This window comes from Dreissena polymorpha, chromosome 2 (assembly GCF_020536995.1).
Source record: "Dreissena polymorpha isolate Duluth1 chromosome 2, UMN_Dpol_1.0, whole genome shotgun sequence".
In the NCBI taxonomy this organism is placed as follows: Eukaryota; Metazoa; Mollusca; class Bivalvia; order Myida; family Dreissenidae; genus Dreissena; species Dreissena polymorpha.
The window spans coordinates 134,036,935-134,057,903 of record NC_068356.1 but is presented as its reverse complement, the minus strand read 5'-3'; the positions used below and the strand labels follow the sequence as shown (position 1 = coordinate 134,057,903).

General features: G+C 33.9%; 1 protein-coding gene and 1 long non-coding RNA gene across 3 annotated transcripts in view; one reads left to right on the top strand and one right to left on the bottom strand.

Annotated features, from left to right (window-relative positions):
* The window catches only part of LOC127869074 (L-amino-acid oxidase BmooLAAO-I-like), an 89,600-nt gene extending 82,109 nt beyond the window's left edge, over positions 1-7,491 (bottom strand). The window contains exons 1-7 of one of the 2 annotated variants that reach the window (XM_052411363.1): positions 7,237-7,491; positions 6,665-6,932; positions 5,395-5,476; positions 3,431-3,568; positions 2,210-2,311; positions 1,685-1,878; positions 644-1,426 (exon numbers count right to left, since the gene is read on the bottom strand). In XM_052411363.1, the coding sequence (XP_052267323.1) occupies positions 644-1,426; positions 1,685-1,878; positions 2,210-2,311; positions 3,431-3,568; positions 5,395-5,476; positions 6,665-6,932; positions 7,237-7,301 (1,632 nt within the window). In that variant the 5' untranslated portion in view covers positions 7,302-7,491. Of the gene's footprint in view, positions 1-60; positions 1,427-1,684; positions 1,879-2,209; positions 2,312-3,430; positions 3,569-5,394; positions 5,477-6,664; positions 6,933-7,236 lie in introns of those variants that run through there. The other variant, XM_052411362.1, reaches the window with a different exon arrangement.
* A 6,223-nt stretch (positions 7,492-13,714) lies between these two features.
* On the top strand, positions 13,715-16,123 carry LOC127869078 (uncharacterized). The gene is made up of 2 exons (XR_008044393.1): positions 13,715-13,802; positions 14,130-16,123. It is a non-coding gene; the product is annotated as an uncharacterized LOC127869078 (long non-coding RNA).
* Positions 16,124-20,969: the final 4,846 nt, after the last annotated feature.

Below are 20,969 nucleotides of genomic sequence, written 5' to 3'. Positions count from 1 at the left end.
TAGGATAGCTCCACTATATATATTTCATATATAATGGTCGAGATAAAAAGGACATCGGAATCCGTGAAATAATTTATTTTTAACAAAACAAGACTTACAAAGCGATACAAATGTATATGATCATTGACCATATTTCAAAAATCATAAAAAAGCCCCTTATGAAATACCATCGGAAATGAATCAATACAAAAACATACAACATGCACATTGTAAAGAAAGTTTCTTCAGAACACATCTTTCTTTTATATTAAATAAAACTTCATAATAATATACATTTCTACAGAAAATGATAATAATTCAAAATACTGAAGCCAAGAAATCTGACAATTTAACGTAATTGATATAATCTTAAACGACTTTTGAACATTATACCCTTATGAGATGCTTGTTTTCCTTAATTTACTGTTCCAATACGTAAATTTAGTGCAAAGTGATTAAAACGCAATGTATATGACTACATCAACTTCATATAAACATAATGTCATGGAAAGAATCGGCCTTTATCAGGCTGTTTGGCGTTTCACCAGGGCAACCTACCAGGCCGTCCCTCAATGTGCGACTGGAAACAGAATGCCTGCGAGAGGCCGGAGAAGATTGCCCCTTGTATCCAGCCATTGCTCCAGGACAATGCTTCTCCAGCAAGGTACAGCGGGTGATCGGACTTCCACAGACGTTGCAGATGTTCCAGATACTCGTGCGGCTTTAATGACGCGTAGGCCCCTAAAGTCGCCGGATCGCTGTACCAAGCTTGAACGTTGCCCAGTTCGACTTCTCTCTTCATTTCGGGATGAATTTTGCTGATCTCATTCACCGCCGATTGTATTGCATCTTCATGGCTTTGAGAGCCGAATGCAAGTGCGTCTTTATCCCAGGTGTACACCAGCAGTACCCCTCTTTCATCTTTCAAAATATTCGAGCCGTCGTAATCCGGATAATGAAGCTGGCCAATCATATCAGAAGACTTGCTGAATCCACCTTGACCGACATCATCCTGCCAGAATCGTCGCTTGCATTGAATCATGATTTTTGTGGATGCCGCGTAAGTTATCCCGGCTATTGCTTGCTGCTTTTCGCGGCTTAGCAATGGGACATCCATCTGCCGAAGGATATTCAAAGGGACCGTTACAAAAACGGCATCGGCTTCGTAAGTTTTGTCGTTTTGTCCCGATGCCTTGCATATTCCTTGCAGTCTTAATTTATCGTTAATATGTTTCCGGTCAATGGTCTCCACTTTGATTCCGTATTGAAGATTTTTGCTCAGCTGAACATCTTTATTCCATCCCCCAACATTTCTCGCCAAAAATCCTCGTGTCAATGCAGTCATTCCGTCCTTGGGAGTCTGCAAGTCGGTAGCCCACCATTGACCAATAATATCTCTCAAATCAGCCACGAATGATCCACTTAACGTCGGAGAGTAAGACGACACCTATAATGCACAAACAGGTTATATTAATTACCTATTACAGTATAGCTATCGTGACAATAGCGACATTTCAAATCGATTAATACGTTTGCAGTGGTGTATCCACCTAGACTATAAACCGCATGAAGTTTCTGTATAATGCATGTAAAGTCGTCATTAAGTTCATGACCACTGTAAACAAAATGTGAATACAATGCAAAAAATATATATATTAACTCATTTTTTCAATAAATAAACTATGAAACACATACACGTCCATACCTTGTATCCATTAATGGCTTGCTCAGGCCATGGCTGAAGGTTTAAACCATCAGGTCGGATGAACGTTTGACTTCGAAGAAAGTCTTCGGTAGAATACTTGCTCCATTTGTCGACCCATTTTGCCCAAACCTCCTGCGTTGGACTTTCGCCAAGTTCGTCTATGACTGGCTGAATTGTAGCGTCGAAATACCCCACTGCAAGTATTAAATTAGAGTTAACATAAGCTAACACCATTAGCTAGAATTTCAGTCGAGGTTTAGGACGAAAATGTAACTGAATATACTTATGTGTATTTATGTAAATGCCTTTTTGATTTCCGCACGTGTTATAAAAAAAAGAAAAGAATTTCATTTGAACGTTGATAAAATATGAATAATGTTTAGAAGATTACTATGGAACACAAATTCAACACACCTAAAATAGTGATTGTTTTACAGAGCATATCAAAGGTAGATGTAAAGAAAGTTATTATATTCGTTGCTAAAGAAACAAAGTTTACAGGATAGATAAGGTACTGTAACGTACATATTCCTTTGATTTCGAGCTTCTGTTTCACGTCTTTGCTGAGGTTGACGTCCCAACCAGGCCAATGCTCGTTGCTGAAGTCGTTATTGCGGTTGTGAAATTCTGAAGTGTTGAACATATGCGAGAACGTTATATTGAATGACTTACTTATTTGCTTGTGTTGATACAAACCTATTTTGTGATACCTTATTTGAGCGATTATACTTATATAAGGCGCGGTATTTTAGCATGCATATCTTATGATTTTGGCATAGGTGAATCGAACCTTATTTCGAGATTAAGACTATCTTAATAACCGAATAACTCTGACATTGGTTGACAATTAACTATGCTACTATTAAAGTGAATTTAATCATGTTATAGTTCTTTACAGTGGTTATATAATTTAACACAGTTTAATAGTGAACGGTGTTTTAGATTTACGAAAGTATGACGTACTTTAGGAGGGGTGTGTGTGTTTTTGACAGGGGGAGGATGGGGTAAAAATGCTCAAAAATAGTGTTACGTACGTTATTGACTGTCTCAGATCATACGAAGAAAGCCATGTTCATGACACACATTTAAAGGGCAACTGAATATATCCCCCCGCTAAATTTCATTGGAACAGCATGTAATGCGACTGAAATAATGTTTTGCACACAATCTTAATTGTATTTCCTCATCCTTAACAATGAAGAATGTGCCGGACATATAAAAATACGTTAACTGTATACTATTTAGGATTTTAAATAAATTGAAAGCGTATTCTATGACATTGATCTTTAAATAAAGTAAAGGGCTCGACATAAACATTTACCGTTATTAGTAATTTGAAAATAAAATAAAATAGTCAAATGACCACGTGAAGCTTGACCTTTGAATAGCGACTACTTTGGAGCACATGACAAACAATTAACCGATGATCTCGCAATCCACTTTATTTCGTCATCCAATCACTTACAATCACGTCATAGGTCTGATACAAGTATTGGTTTAACTTCATCATTATAAGGAAGAAAATGAAGAGAAATTCAAGTGATGGGCACTTCACGGTTTATCGGACAATATTGTTTTGCACGCGACATTTAGCATAAATATGAATCATTTATTTCAAAATCATATCGTGCACGACATAATAATAAAGCGGATAGTAAACTGTAAGAAATAGCTATAATCATTTTGGGGCATACACTGGTAACAAAGTGCACGTGTGAGCGTGGTAATTGGTATTAAAGACTGAACCTTGCATCCGAATCTTGTTCCCATAGAGGTACATGTAACCATTTGGTTGGTAGTTCTGAAAAGGCCGCAGCTTTACGTCGAATGCGCGGAAGTAGTGATGAGTCAGGTAGTGGTTTGGCGGAATTCGCATGGCTCCACCTTGAAACATATAGATTCACTAAGTTAAAGGTTCTTTATAACAGATTGCGGCATTTTTTAAGTGTGTCAATACATACCTTAAATTATTTTTAATTGATGAGAACGAAGTTGTATTTTCAGTTTTTTGTCTGCGTCATTAGCTGTTTTAGAAGATGCTTTTACTTTCGAATATGTGACAACAAGTTGGAAAATTATCTTGTCGACAATTCTGTTTTCAAGTTCCTTTGAAAATATAACAACTTATTGAAACCTATCAAAACTCGACATAAGGGAGAACAAATTAACGACCGAATTAAAATATCACAATTCACTGAAAATGCCACAACTGATTTAAACTTCCACAATTGGGTAAAAGAATTTCAACGGAGACAAAACTAACAGCTCTTCATAAAAAAGAAAATATTAGTGAAAAATGTAGCGACTGTGTGAAAATATCACGATGAAATAAAAATATCACAAGGAAACAAAATATCATAACCGCATAAATAATATCACGATTGGACCAATGTTTAAAACTTCTAAAGTGGAATACAATTATAAGGCTTCATCGGAACAATACATTACGATTTAGACTATACCTGTACATGAAAAACTCTTAAATTGAAACATTAAAATAATGGTTTTTACTACTTATTTGTTTCATTTGAAGAAAATACAAGTATTATGAATACAAGTGATAATCACTCTGAATACAGTTGTTAAGCATAAAGGAATTGGAAGTAGATACAAACTATTTTTTCTAGGTAGTATTCACGCTATTCAACCTTCTGTAAATAAGAGCATGTTAACACATAAGAGAGAAGCATCGTGACTTGTTTGCATTATTTCATCGGTAAAAAACCCATAATGTTATTATGTATATTAATAGTTTGAATATATCATACGCTTTACTTCCTAAACAATTTGTAGGCTATACATTCAATTAATTGAAGCTGTTGTGAAGAGGTTCATTGAAAAGCTATGAGAACGGAAAATACACTCGCTCAGTTTCTTGACACGTGACCTTAAAGCGTACAAAGGTTTCAAACTGAACTCATTTTGACCCAAACTTAACATGTATATATGTTGTGAGACAGTGTGTACTTATTGTAAAATATACAACACATACACTATTTCGTGTGTATGTACTTTCGCCATAGGGTCGATTACGGTTCAATATTCGTGTCTGTTCTGTCGTCACGTTTTCAGCTTTTGTTTATAATATGTCAATTTGTGAACACCTTATAAACTTCCTATTCGCCACTTACAATGGACCAAAAACACCATGGAGAATAATATAAACATATAAACACGTCACAGACGATATATGGTGTGAGACTCTAGTACTAGTAACTATGCGATAGTGTTTTTTTTCGGGCATCTGAAAAATTGACTATGAAATAAAGCTAAATGCGCATACCAAAACGTCTGTGTTACCTTAGTCGTCGCGTTAAAACGATGAACACAAGACCTCTGTATCTTTTAACATTTCAACACAAGATTACACGTCACACATGTCACAGGGAAAACATAGATAGCATAGATATTGTTCAACACGTCACAACCTCCCAGTCAGGAATATATTTATCAAACTCATGTTTATACTGACCTGACACTGGATAATGCGCATGTCAATGACGTTTAAAGTTGATAAATCATTTAGTGCTGATTTAATTGAGCATATTACTAAACAACTTTAATAAGACGTAGAAATGATAGGACTAGTACGCTGCAAGAAAATGGCACATACTAAAAAACATATAAATCATATAATTTGACATGGACAGTGCTGAACGCCTAATAATGGCATAACGGATAAGTATCTGATATTTTTTTAAATAGCGTACCTTCACAATGTAGTCCATCCGTGAACTCATAAAAGGTTTTCACCCGGCCTCCCGCGCGCCCTTGCATTTCGAGAATCGTTACCTGTGTATTTTGAGAAAAAAAGCAATGTAAAAGAGTTGTTTTAAGTGTTTTAATCTTTAATCTTTTAAATTTATAACATTTATTAACAAAAGGGCCTGAAAGGCCCAACTTCGCTCACCTGAGATTAAAAGGTCAAAAGTAAAACTGTCATGTTCTCTGTGCAGCCAACTGTATCATTATAACAAATGTTCAGAACAAGATCCATGAATAGTGATAATAGTGAGTAATACCTGTAACTTTTAGAGTGCTAACAAGGTTTTACTATAGGCATATACGGATAATTCCCCGCCCCTTGGCGTCCATGTTTTTCAACAGACCGGAACCATTTTCGAACGTATCCAAGATATCATTAAAACAAATGTTCTGATCAAGTTTCATGAAAAGGCACAATAATCTGATTTGTAGAGTGTTTATAAGTTTTTACTATAGCTTCATAATGAAAAATGCCCCGTACCCTGGAGGCCATCTTTTTCAACCGACCAGAACCATTTTCAAACTCGTCCAAGATATCATAGGGACAAATCTTTTGATCAAGTTTCATGAATATCGGTCAATAAAGGTGGCCTCTAGAGTGTTAACAATGTTTTACTAGAGCCATATATAGCCATATAAGCAAACAATGTCCCGCCAACCGGCGGCCATTTTTTAAAAAAAGCAAATGGAACCATTTTCGAACTCTTCAAAGAAATCATAGGGAAAAATCTTCTTGTCAAGATGATCGGACAATAAATGTGGCCTCTAAAGTGCTGACAAGATTTTACTAGAGCCGAATAAGAAAAATGTCCCGGCCCCTGGCGTCCATGTTCCTCAACAGACCAGAACCATTTTCGAACTCATCCAAGATATCATTAGAACAAATGTTATGACAAAATGTCATGAAGATCGGACAACACATGTGGCCTCTAGAGTGTTAACATGGCAAATTTCGACGCCGTACAACGCACGACGGACAATAGGCGATCACATTGTGGTCAGGTAAACTAAAAGAACATAATGTCATTTATTTGCACATATAGTAAACGAAATATGTTCATTTGCTAATATGTGTATGTCTGCTTTTCCAATAAAATAAATATTATGCAAATGGCAAGCACGCAAGTTTGTATTTTAGGTCGAATGGATATTTTTAAATTCTTGGAAATATGGCAAACAAATTCCTATATTTCCAATCTATTTCAGACGTATTACATTATGTCCGATTTGCGCGAGTTCATATGCAATCGCCAGCCCCGCCATGCCTGCTCCGACGACTTTAACGTCCCGAACTTGCGACGGCTCCACCTTTTTATACTTGTACGCCTCCGCGTTTTGGGGTTCGTGTTCTTTCGCGTAGGCGTAACGAAGGCCTCCTTCAACTATGTTGGTCATGCGTTCCTTGTACAAGTCATCCTGTTGGAGCGGTTTTTTGGACGCTACGCACTTGTAAAGGGGCAGCAAGTTTCCAGATTTGCTACAGCTTGCATAACAAATGCAAACATTTTAGCCAATAACACTAATATTAAATTCGTTTGTTGACGATCAGTCAGTTTCTATTTAATCAGAACAGCCATAAAAATGAATAATATAACAGAAGATACATCATAAGAAGAAAAAATTGTCTTATCATCCGCACAGTTTTTTTTATTAAAGGCTCACCTTAAGAATTCTATGTTGAGAGGAGCTAAACAAATCAATATTAAGTGTATAAAACATAATGAGTCTAACTAGTTTTTAAACAAAATTAATGGATATTGAAGTAACACGAAACAAAAAATACTTACCCACCGAATTGCCGTCGACCCAGCCAGATGTTTCTTTTAAATCCAGGTGCAGTGCTTCGTAACATATTGTTATTTAGTTTTTATATTTCTTTTAGAAGAATCTGTGTTAAGTATTGTCTAGTCCTTATCTAAAGATTTGCGAGAGGTCTGAGCTTTTCAATGTTGATTAATATGACCCGCCTCTCTGTACTTGTGTCATTTACAACATTGTGACTTTGCCGAGATCGAGAATCCACTTGGTTTTTTATTTCCTTGTATAACAGTGGACGGCTGTGGTTTCTTTTTCCAAAAAAGAATGCGGTTTCTTTTTCCACAAAAGGCATGCGTTTATTGCCGGCAAATATTTTCCTTATACTTATTTTCCTAAAATGAATATTAAACAATGTCTGCATTTAATCGATATAAAAGCGCTGTGCAAAACAGTGACCCTTGAATATCTGATGACATTATGAATAATATAATGAAGCTATTTATAAAGGCTAGTGGTTACGAAAAGAACCTTAATAATAAAAGTTCTTTCAGAAATTGTATGTGAAAATATAGAAATACATATTAAAACTGGCAAACTATATCACTTTACACTGGCATAATATATCACTTAACAATAATTTGTTCATATATATACAACATAAAGGAAATATATCGCATTCAGAGCTTAACAAGAAATGGCCATTTTAACCGCTCTACTAACACGACGAATTTGCAACTTAGCATTATAAACGGATTATTATTCTACCGATTTCGAATGATGATTATCCGTTAATGAAACAATTTACACGTGTCTGGTTTTTGTTTTTTTCGTAAATCGTTTCGTAAATTTCAATAACAAAACGTTATGTTCCAAGAATAGTAATGAAATGTAAAATGTGCAACTTTAATAAATCAAATCAGTGACAGTGAGAAACAGATACGCCCGACTACCGCACATCATTTGTCAGGCTTCCTACCACAAAACGAAACCATGAATGAATGATTACTTAGACAATGTCGTAATCTTGTGCAGGCTTCTAACCTCAAAGCAAAACAACGAATGATAAATTAGGCAATGTCGTGCAGGATGCACGTTTTTGTTCAGCAGTTCGTTCTTCCCTGGTGCACTTGAAAATAGCTACGAAATTAAACATTTGTCCATAACAGCCTGTTAAAAATAAAATTTGATAAATATGTTTTTGTGGTCTGTCTGTTTACATCTAAACGTTATTACAAAATATTTACCGCTAAACATGTTTTGCAAAGGGTGATGTTGATGCAAAGCGAATTTCTGCATTGTACATCAAGAAAAAAATATATATTGCCATTGAAGCGTGAAGCTTTCTCAGAAGCATGTTACGCGCTCTGTCAATATTGTAAACATCACGTTTATAGTTAGCGACGTAAATGCACTGGCAAAAATAAGTAAATGATTGATGCAAAATTACTAAAACTTTAAGTGTAAATTTAAACATTTGTCATTATTTCGAAAGAGCGTTTTATTTTTAATTTGAAGTTTGGTAAACAAGGAGGACGTGGCTTTTCTTAGAAGACTTGACGCGATGCTAGTGTATTTTTGATACTTGCTTTGCAACTGAATATCATTGTTGGGTTATCAAGTGAAAAAAGGATGCAACTCTCGTTTGGTGATTGGATATCGGTTCTCAGTCACAACAGACAACATTCCTTATGGTTGAATGTTTCTATCTTAACCGAGTGAGGATATTACCAGTGAGGCCCAGTTTGTACGAGAATGGTTAACAGTAATGTTCTTCAACTGATCATTTAAATGGTGTTTAAAATACTATTTTCATGTTAAACCGAGTAAAGTGTCAAAACGTTTTTAATCATTCTAATATAACTCTCGATATACAGTGGAAATCTTCCAAGTTTTCTATTATATATATAATGCACCTTCATTGGAAGGCGCACGTCAAATAAATTCCATTTTAACAGAAAAAATGTGAAGTTGTCAAACCACAGATAAAAACCGTTGGTTTTACAAGTGGACGTACCTGTATAACGGTCAAAAATTACTTACAGGTTAATTAACTTAATTGAGATATAAAATATTCCCACACTTAAATAGGAAACAATCGACAACTAAACGAAGTGTGAACAAGTTTGCATGTACATTTTTATTTTTTTGTTTGCATTACTCAATATTTGCAGTTATAAGTTGATTGCAGATATTATCTGTTCAGGTTAAGAACAGTACACTGTCCAAGTCTTAATATATGTGTCAGGCACACAATTCAGCCATTTACATAATATTCAATATCGGTTGTAAATAATATCATATAAAACAATCAAGGTATATAAGTTTTAATATTTTAAAAAAGTATTCAAACTGTGATCTATGAAATGAAAAATGTTAAAAATTATTTAGTTAGATTATTTAGATAAGTTATTTAAGAAAAGATGTGAACATATTTCAGGTGGTCACATTCTATAAAAAAATTAAGTTGGAGACACAAAACATTAAGAGATTGTGTCAAAAGAATTAAATAACACTCCGTTGCCAAGATCACGAGACATCATCGATGTTATCAGCTCACTTTGTGCGTGCGCCACTTTTTGTGGATAAGAGGCATGTGGAGTTCTTAAGGAACTCGGACCCAGGATTGTAATAGCTTGCGAACTTTGATTATTTATGGCCCTCATAAAACTGTATGTCTTCCCGAATTATCCGTCATACAAGATATATAGATAACAATCTGAACCTTAATGTTTGATAAACAGGTACAATACTCGATGCGAATAAACAAAATTAAAGAATAAAAGTCGAATCTCGTTGGCTTGTAATCTATTCGCTCGAATTTCCGATTGACTCAAAGTCTCCTCGAAGTACCATTTGCTTTTATTGTAATACATACAATTTTTTTGGTCGTTTTTCTAGGATTCGCAAGGGTCATATTTTCTGATGGCTCGAAGCGCTTCCGTAGTCCCGGTTACAATTTGTACACTACATTTTGTTATTTTATTTTATTTCAGTCTCATCCATTTACAGTTACAACATAGTATATACAAGATATAAAAACACATATATTACAACAACTGTAAATGGCCATTCAAATTTGAATTATAAGAGACAATAAAAATCCAATATAATACAATGAACACATTTATGGTAAAACATAGTGCATGTATTCTGTGAGTGAATGAGTGAGTATCATTGTGTAAATAAGAGTGGTAAGAGTGGGATTAAGGTAGGTGATATGAATACGAGTGAGTGAGTGAGTGAGTGAGTGAGTGAGTGAGTGAGTGAGTGAGTGAGTGAGTGAGTGAGTGAGTGAGTGAGTGAGTGAGTGAGTGAGTGAGTGAGTGAGTGAGTGAGTGAGTGAGTGAGTGAGTGAGTGAGTGAGTGTAGATGTGTGGCTGTTGAGTATAAGTTAGTAATGGCAGTAGAGGGTTTATTGAGCTATAATAAATTAAAGTCTTGTTTGTTTGGATCGAAGTCGCTTCGAGTCTTTTGAAGTTTAAATCGTTTAGACGAGCTTGGTTAATGTCACGCGATAATTGATTGTACAGTCGTTATAGTACTATATAATGGACAGAACAGAACATATCTATGACATAGACTCTTGGTATACAAGGATGTGATTTCGAAGAAACAGTATCTTAACAATTTGTGCTAAACCGCTACGTTACAATTTCATGCGCTTTAATTAATTCATGAATACCACACAAACAGTGTTCTTGATAAACTGAACAGAACGATTAACGATGAGCTTGTTATGCTTAAGTCAAATAAATATTCTGTTCTGTTCTTTCTTGATAAACTAGCGAATAAATATCGTTGTTTAATCTTTCTGTGGTGAGTTCATGTTGTTATTTGGTCACTGTTATTTTTAATATGTTAATTTGCCTTTGATAACTGTTTTTTTATTAGTGGCCTTTAATATTTGTCAATTAAATAATAATAAATATCAATTAAGTATATTTTACTAAAAATGGAAATAAGTTTACAGGGTCGTGTTATATAAATTCGGATTTTTCATATAATTGGGAACGTAATTGTTAAAATAATCGGACACAGTAATGTTTATATCATACTTGATTATTTTAACAAAGCTGAGTTGTTGTGTTTTTGCAATTGTACTAAAAAAAAAACGAATTGAGAATTGTAACTTGAGAGAAATAAACACTATCCCAAACAAAAAAAATCTTAAGCAAATTGTACCAAAATTGCCAATAAATTGGTAATAAATCAGAGAAATCCAATTCATTAGCATTTTTTACCAATTCATTTAACGAATAAGCAATAAACTGGTTTCTTCAGTGAAAGCCCTAGCCCTATATGTTGTCAACTCATTATATAGTCCCGATTTCTGTACACTTTATTTGAGAAAGAAAATACATTGAGTACTCTTTATTGCCAATCCATTGTAACAGAAAAAAGTTTAGTACGATTTATTGCCAATTCACTTTATATAAAAAGACAAGCACTTTTTATTGCCAATTCATTATAGATAAAAAAATAGAGCATTATTTATTGCCAATTCATTATAAATCAGGGGCGTAGATAACCTCCCAACATTGGGGGGGGGGCGGTCCAGTTTCTGTACTGGGAATATAAAGAGGTTCGTTTGACATTCGTCCACATGAAAATACACAACAACCAATACAATATGACATGATTAGTAAATAATGTATCCACATTTCGAGCATGCGAGGAACCGTATGATGCGTAGGATTTGCAGCAGCTGCTTCCGTTTGTCGGCCTTCTCCTTAGCGTGCCCCGCTGACAGCATCTCTCCCACGTCACGCGTCGTGGCGGGAAGCGTCACCGGTCGCTCGACCGCCTCCTTGTGGCACTCGCTTTCGTCGTGCTTCCGGAACTTCTCGGTACCCGCTTTCCAGTTGAAGAAGCCGTCACTGATGAAGCTGCCGTCCACCTTCGTGTTGCCGATCTTGCCCAATTTCTTGGCCGCCATGCAGAGATGGCAGAACGCAAGGTCCCGACTCTGTAAAGAATAACATTGTAATAAATTTTGTGTTAAATATTAATGATAATAATAAGAAACATTATTAAGCAACAATTTTTTTTACAATACGAGTATTTTTTGTATGTTGTGTCTTTTTTTCTAAATTTCGTTTGTATTTAGATCAACGTTAGGTTCATAAAAGATAAGAACGATTGCAAATTAAAATTTAATACTTATATACATACCTCATTGTAGTGGAGCCATGTGAAGGAATCAAACCAACAAGATTGAAATGAACGCTGTTCTGGCTTTTTCTTCCCGAATGTACGCTTAGGAAACGCAAAATTTCGAGGCTGATTAGGAATACTCATTTTGAACATTAAACAATTACATATATGATATTGTTTCAGTGATGTCTAATCAAATAATAACTGATGTACTACGAGAACAAACATATTTTCAAACTTATTACTGTTTTTCACGCGTATATTTACTCAAAATTGTTTAAAGTGGCATTTACCTTTGAATTAAAGCGATCAATTAAAATTAAAAGAATCGCCTGTCTCTAATCAAAACACCGACAGTGCAATCACGGAAAAGAACAATAAAACAATTAACGCAATGACATTTACCCAGGCCCCTAGTTTATGACACCTAACAAGGGATAATGACACATCACTATTGGCAACCTCAGAGCAGACGGAGAGGGGGCACATGGCTTCTGCACTGACGGCGCGTGATTACAAAAATACTGTTTTTTTTTTGGGGGGGGGGGCGATTTTTTGGGGATTTTACGTTTATTTATATAACGATGACTAGCCGAAATATTGGGGGGGGGGGGGCGGCCGCCCCCCCCCCCCTGCCCCTCCATTATCTACTCCATTATCTACCTCCATTATCTAATGTTTAAATAGAAATAAATCGAGCACTATTTCTTGCCTATTCATTATAGATAGAAAAAAATGGAGCAATATATATTTATTGCCTATTCTTTATACTTCAATATATGTCTTGCACTTATTTAATGCATAATCATAATATTTGCGCACTTAAAATCATTTCCTGCTAATTTCAAACATTATTTATAAGTAGCGATTAATTGGTAGATTTTATTTAAAAGTACAAAGCCATAAAAAGCTGGTTTCTGGCAATTTTAACATGATTAATTTATACAAGAAGGCCTGATTACAATTCTTGTTTATCAGAAGACCAGCCATCTTCATAAATACTGAATTCAATGCTAATTTAAGTACATGTATATAATTTTTGGCAAAAAACTGATAAGAATCAAAGATATTTACAATTTTGTCTTCCATAAATTAAGGTCATGGACGCTATGGTGCAGACGACCCAGCGAACACGAAAGCAAAATTTGTTTTTCTATGTCATTTCTTTGTTTTGTTTTTTATCCTTTTAAAAATGTATTGTCAAACAACAAAACACAATCAATGAGAAACAAACTAATTATTCTAGCAATTTGTATACATTTTTTACAAAACCTGTGTGCTGGCTATATCGATCATATGTAACCGTATAATATTGCGCTGCTTACTTCCCTTGGATATATCAGTGTTTGTTCACCTACGAATTTTAAATCGAGGCGTTTGCCGATATTGCTATTTCGACATTTTCTTAAGACGTTTATACCGGTTAATAGCCCCGCATGGTGTAAGTTTCCACATGTTATCAATGCTCTATAACTTGTATTTTGTTAAGGCAGTAATTATTTATGAGGTATATTCATTCATTCAGGTTTTCTCAGTAAATGCTATTCGTACCCAAATTACGTCGTACCTACCCTTTCGACCCAGTTGAGGCTATATGTTAGGGTAATTTCCAAAGCTTTTCTTTCGTAACTATGTCATTGTTTATTACTTAAGTATAGGCTATACTTTTAACCTTTTTTCAGTCATTTAAAGTATTTTTTGATTACAATAATCATTTTCATTGTTCTTTACTGCAGAACTGAACATCTTTTATTTTGTTTTATTGCAGCAATTTACCACATACATCGAGTTGAATCTAAGAATAAATACTGAATACCACCACATAAAGTATTCTTTTTCGACACGATCGGTCCGCTATCTGTTTCCATAACAGAAAAGTAAATTGACCTACACTTTGCTAGTAGCAGATGGAGATGACTGGTACTAGACATCGAACTAAATCCACGTTCAAAATTGGTCGCACTAAAGTCTCATCTGTATTTCAACTGGCTTAAGAAAGTATATTGTATGTCAACACGGCATGTACGTCCGTTTTCTGCAAAAGGAAGGGCTCTTTATGAAGAGAGAATTGATGACTTTAGGAAGCGCTGTTCTGCTTCATGGCGCAAAGTGACTGAAAGTTTGTGCATAGTAAGTAGTTTAACTTATGAGAGTAATGTTGGTGAAATTAACCTGATTGAACAGCAATTACCTATGAAAGTTACGTAAAAGTTAAAGACGAATTTGAAGTGTACTTAAAAAATGTGAAGCAAGTCTTAAAGAATTATTGCGGCTCTCACTACAGACGTGTCGCTACAGGAAAAAGCAAAGTTACATGCGCTGGAAAAGATTGACCAAAATAAACAATCAATATTAAAAAAAGTCATATCCAGCATGAAGCCAAACTATGTCCATGGTGGTGTGAAGACACACAGTTCGAGATCCTCTAGCCGTAGGAGTGAACTCATCGCATTGAAACAAGCAGAAGCCGAATCTGCCAAGATAAAACTGAAATATACTCAACAAGAAGCAGCTCTTTTGAAACAAAAGGCAGAATCAAAAGCGAATCTTCAAGTTCTTTCTCAGCAAAAAGCTTTTGAAGCCGACGCTGCAGAAGTAAAGGTACTACAAGAGCATGATGTCGAAGGCTCTGATGGGTCAGAAAGTCATGTTGCACCAGACATTAAATTCAAATTGCAAACTTTGCCTGTTGTAAAACCTGACAATCTAGTTCAAGAAATCCACAAACAATCCAACAGTATCTGACACTAATATGGGAGAAAATCTGTGCAAATTTCTCCTAAAAAAAGACTAGGCTCTCTCGCGACTGACTATATTTAGTGACAAAACTGAATTTTTATCCCTGGAAATGTTTGTATGAATATGTAAAATGATGACAATTTATAATAGCTGTATTAATACAAGTATCAAAAATGTTGATTTTTAATGCAAAAAATGACTTTTTTTGTGAAAATGTTCGTTTTAATACGAACAAAGATGACAGTTAATAATACAGTGCCCCAGATAATTTTTCGGTAAATAGGGTTTTCACCCATTGATTTTGAAAAATAGGGTGATTTCATTCTTGAAATAGGGTGAAATGAGTTATAAAAATGCATACTTTAAAATTATTGCTGCTTTACTTCTGTTGAAGCTGCACACTTGTATTGATTCAATAAAAATGCAAACTATCATAATTAACTTAAATAAACCAATTTGGCACTTACTGGCCCTTGCTTTCTTGGTTCGAAAAAGTTTGCTATCGACTGATATTTTTGCAAAACAATCGGGGACGTCTTTCGACCTCTCTCATACATTTTTATTTCGCATCGTTATTGAAAATTAAAGTACAGACGTTTTAAAAATACATGCACAATGAACGACGGATAAAGTCAGATTAAAAACACATGTATGTTGTCGTAAATAATTTGGTTATTTTTTATCTATGAAATCTAGTCCGCAGAGCATTTGAATAACTTTGACTGTTTTCCTGCTCCGTCATACAGGCTCTTGCTGAATGAAAGTGTCTATAATAATTTAAAAGAGAAAATACCGAAAATTAGCAAAGCATTTTCGATCGAAGCTATTGTATCGTACACATCAAGTTTGACAAATTTGCGTAAACGTCAAATTTGTTGCGTTTTCAATACGCATGATTTTGTATTTCTTTGCGTTTTATAACAATTTAATAGGGTGAAAGACGCAGATACGCAGCTTATCTGGGGCACTGATAATAGTTCGTATTAATACGAAATATCAAAAATGTTGATTGTTAATGCAAAAGACCTTTTCCCTGAAAATGTTCGTATAAATACCAACAATGATGACATCTATGAATTTATCAAGTATTTCTGAAAAAAATGTATAGTGCGTAAATTTACGAAGTATGGTTATGTTAAGAATCTATGAATTAAACAAGTATTTCTGGTTTTTTTTTGAATGCGTAAATTTACGAAGTCTGGTTTTGTTAAGAATCTATGAATTCACCAAGTATTTCTGAAATTGTTTAATAATGCGTAAATTAAGGAAGTCTGGTTTTGCTATGAATTTGCCAAGTACCGAGTATTTCTGAAAATATATAATAGTGTGTAAATGTTCGACTTATGTTAAGAATATATGAACTGACCATGTACATGACTTTGTATTTCTGAAAATTTTTAATGCAGGATAAATTTAGGAAATATGATTTTGTTGAGAATAAATGAATTGACAAAGTACGGGGTATTTCTGAAAAAATATAATAGTGCGTAAATTTACGAAGTATGGTTTTGTTAAGAATATATGAATTGACCTGGTATTTCTGAAAATTGTTAATAGTGCGTGAATTTACGAAGTAAGGTTTTCCTGAGAATATATGAATTGATGAAGTAATTCAGAAAAAAAATAGTAGTGCGTAAATTTACGAAGTATGGTTTTGTTAAGGATATATGAATTGACAAAGTATTTCTGAAAAGTTTTACAAGTTCGTAAATTTACGAAGTATGGTATTATTAAGAATATGAATTTACCAATTATGTCTGAAAAGTTTTAATAGTGTGTAAATTTACGAAGTATGGTTTTATGTAGAAGAATATGAATTAACCAAGTATTTCTGAAAATGTTAAATAGTGCGTAAATTTACGAAGTATGTTTTTGTTAAGAATCTATGAATTCACCAAATACTGAAATTTTTTAATAGTGCGTAAATTTACGAAGTATGTTTTGTGAAGAATCTATGAATTCACCAAGTATTTCTGACAGTTTTTAATAGTGCGTAAATTTACGAAGTATGTTTTGTTATGAATCTATGAATTCATCAAGTATTTCTGAAAGTTTTTAATAGTGCGTAAATTTACGAAGTATGTTTTTGTTCAGAATCTTGAATTTACCAAGTATTTCTGAAAGTTTTTAATAGTGCGTAAATTTACGAAGTATGGTTTTGTTAAGAATCTATGACTGTTTTTTTTTTTAATAGTGCGTAAATTTACGAAGTATTTTTTGGTTAAGAATCTATTAATTTACAAAGTATTTCTGAAAATATATAATAGTGCGTAAATTTACGAAGTATGGTTTTGTTAAGAAAATATGAATTGACCTCATATTTCGGAAAATTGTTAATAGTGCGTAAATTTACGAAGTAAGATTTGGTTGAGAATATATGAATTGATGAAGTATTTCTGAAAAGTTTTACTAGTTCGTAAATTTACGAAGTATGGTATTGCTAAGAATATGAATTTACCAATAATGTCTGAAAATTTTCAATAGTGCGTACATTTACGTTACGAAGTATGGTTTTATTTATGAATTTTCCAATGAAAATGTTAAATAGTGCGTAAATTTACGAAGTATGGTTTTGTTAAAAGTCTAGTTTTGGTAAGAATCTATGAATTCACCAAGTATTTCTGAACATTTTTAATAGTGCGTGAATTTACGAATAATGGTTTTGTTAATCATATATTTCTTTAAAAAAAAGAAGTTCATAAATTTATGCCACATGGTGACAAGCAATGAAAAAAACTACTGATTTTTCTCCCTTAAAATGTTCGTAAATTTACGAATAATTTCTTAGTTGATGTCAAATGTGTTCTTTTTGCATTAAAAATGTTCGTAAATTTACGCACTTTTTTTAGGAAATATACAAGTTTGATAATTCCTGTTCATGCATTTTGATTCTAGGTTAAATTTGTATGCAATAAAAGTGAGAAAAAAACACCTGTTTTTCTTCATTTTGCAACGAAAAAAGGGAATATCAAAGGATATTCCCTCATAGAATTCCGATGCGTTACATTTGTTCTATGTCATTGTGTGAGTTTACTAAACATATTCCATAAATCTGACTTGTAAATTAGAAAAATTGAGTCTGCGTTTGTATTTTGAATGTTCAGGTTCACGTTTATGAAAAACTTATCCATATCTATCAATAATATACACTAATAAACAGAAAAACACACGTTTTTGTTAAGTGTCTTAATGAACATTAGCTGAGTAAGCCCCTTTATTTGTTATACAAGTCCGGATAAGTTTGCGCTTAAGATGAAATTTAGTTGAATGTTTGTATACAGCAAGTACATATCTCATTAACCACTGCAGATATTCAATTTCAAATTCACAAATGTTACACACATATGTTCGGTATCACCATTAATGATCAGTAATCAAAGCTTATATCTCTTATAAGTTATCTAGCAGAATTATGTCCCGTTTGGTATAAACATTCTGATTAACGCTTGCGTGTAATAACACATATATTCATTATATATCAATGTATATCGTTGTGATAATATATGGTCACTGACAACAATGACCTGCAATGGAGCAGAATAATGTCCGCTGTACTTATATCATCTAGGTTTCAGATCTGTGTCTGCTGATATTAACTTATGTTTTAATTGACGAACCTTGATCATTCTTTGTATACAAATTATCCTTCCTGCAGATTCTTAATTTCGGGCCAGTTGGGGCAAGGTCATTAAAAAAAATTGTAATTTGCGTACATTTCGTTTTCATAGTATTAATTTCATCTAAAATTCAGATGGACATATATGATCAATTAAACCCGTCTCGTATCATATTGTGCACATAAATGTAATATGTTTTGTCAAATTGCAAATCAAATAGCAGAAACTAAAGTCTTATTTTTACATCGCAAACAAAAGTCTTACTCAATTAATTACTGAAACACATTGAACATTTACAGGAATGGAAACTATATTTTCTCAAAAAAGCAACAGGTAAAGATTCTCGAAATGCAAGGGCGCAAGGATAGGCGGTGTTCAAAAGTGAATGAGAGTAAGGATGGACTTCATTGTGAAGGTATGTAATTGAAATTTTTAGATACTTACGACTAATGCCATTATATAGTCAGTAAAGCGACCAGCAATGACCAAGTATATTTATATGTTTTTCAGAATAGGTCAATTTCGTCCTGGGCCCCAGTCCATATAGCGTTAAAGAATGCTTGTTTAAAATTCTACGTATTCATGAACATTGTTAAGTAAACGTTAGTACGCTATATTAAACTTTGCATTAATTTAGTGCCACGTCAGTATAAATATGAGTTATATATATATATATATATATATATATATATATATATATATATATATATATATATATATATATATATATATATATATATATATATATATATATATATATATATATATATATTCCTCACTGTCATGTGTGTCATCATGTAAGTGTCTGTTGGTCTGTTGTACGATTTCTTTGTTGTCAGGTAAAATTGATCTCGTAATGTACGCATTGGTCTTCATTGAATAGTAAATTGGTCATTTGTTCAAACAGACGCTATCGCACGGTTCTTACTAATAAAGCTGCACACCACGTGTCGGATCTGACGTGTTTTTAAAGGGAGGCGGAAAACTACAACGGGCGAGGCATGGTCAGGGGTGATAACCCAAAAAAAGGGTTAGGGTAAGGGTTAGGGTTAGGGGTCGGGTTAGGGTTAGGGTTGGGTTTAGGCTAACCCAAACCCTAACCCGACCCCTTACACTAACCCAAACCCTAACCCTCTAACCCCCCCTTGCGCAAAACCATACCATGCCTCGCCCGTTGTAGTTTTCCGCCTCCAGTTTTTAAACATCTTGATTCGCCCATTATCATTCACGAAGGGGGATTTTATAAGGTTTGCACACTTTAACATCTCTGAAAAACGATTAATGTGACGGAAGAACATACACAAGTATTGAACTGTTCTTCATCAAACGGCAAAATTACATGCACACACAATCGTGTATTTGTTGTTTGTGTTGTTTGTAGCCATATTCGTCGCAAATTGAATTTAAAGTGTCACCGTCTGTACAGTTTGAAACCTTTGAACGCTTAAATATCAGTAGACAAAAAACTATGTGAGCGTTTTTTCCGTTCGCATCACTTTTCAACGAACCTCTTTAAAGCAACTTGATACAATTGAATGTATAGTCTACACTTTGCTTTTGTTATTTGTGATGTGATCATTATAATGAAATACTGTATTCATAAAGTGAAGACGGTGCATATAATATTATATAAATATAAATATAATATTTTACTCAATAATGCAAACAAGTCACGATCCTATAACCTCACTTAAAATACCTTATAAACACAGTACAATACGTCTCTTCATATAGGAAACATGATCTCATTTACAGGAGATTGAATTTTAATAGTTATTAGAAAAACTAGCTTGTGTCATTTCTATGATCGTTGCGCGAAGCAACTGTCTTTAAAATAATGATCTCTTTAATAAACATAGATTACTTACTTCAAACACTTCCGAATGATTGTGTTGATTTCGCTTAATTGTTCGACAGAACATTGATCAATTATAGCAAGCGTAAAATGACGATCAAATATAATAGTCCAGGTGTCCGAGTTGGTTAGGCTACTTTATTTTAATGCAAATGGCATTGATTCGATACCTGACATGACAAAGTTGCTGTTTCCCTTTTTTTTTCTCTTCAATTCAAATATTGGGCATCTAAAGTTCCGTTGATAAAATAAAGGTATTTTAGCAAACACTGACGCAAAATGTGAACAAGACCAAGTCATTATATATTTGTCCATGTGAATCAATGAGAATTCCGCCTAAGAACTCGCCCATCATTACTTCAGCATATTTCACATAAAGAAACTAAGACCCTTTCAG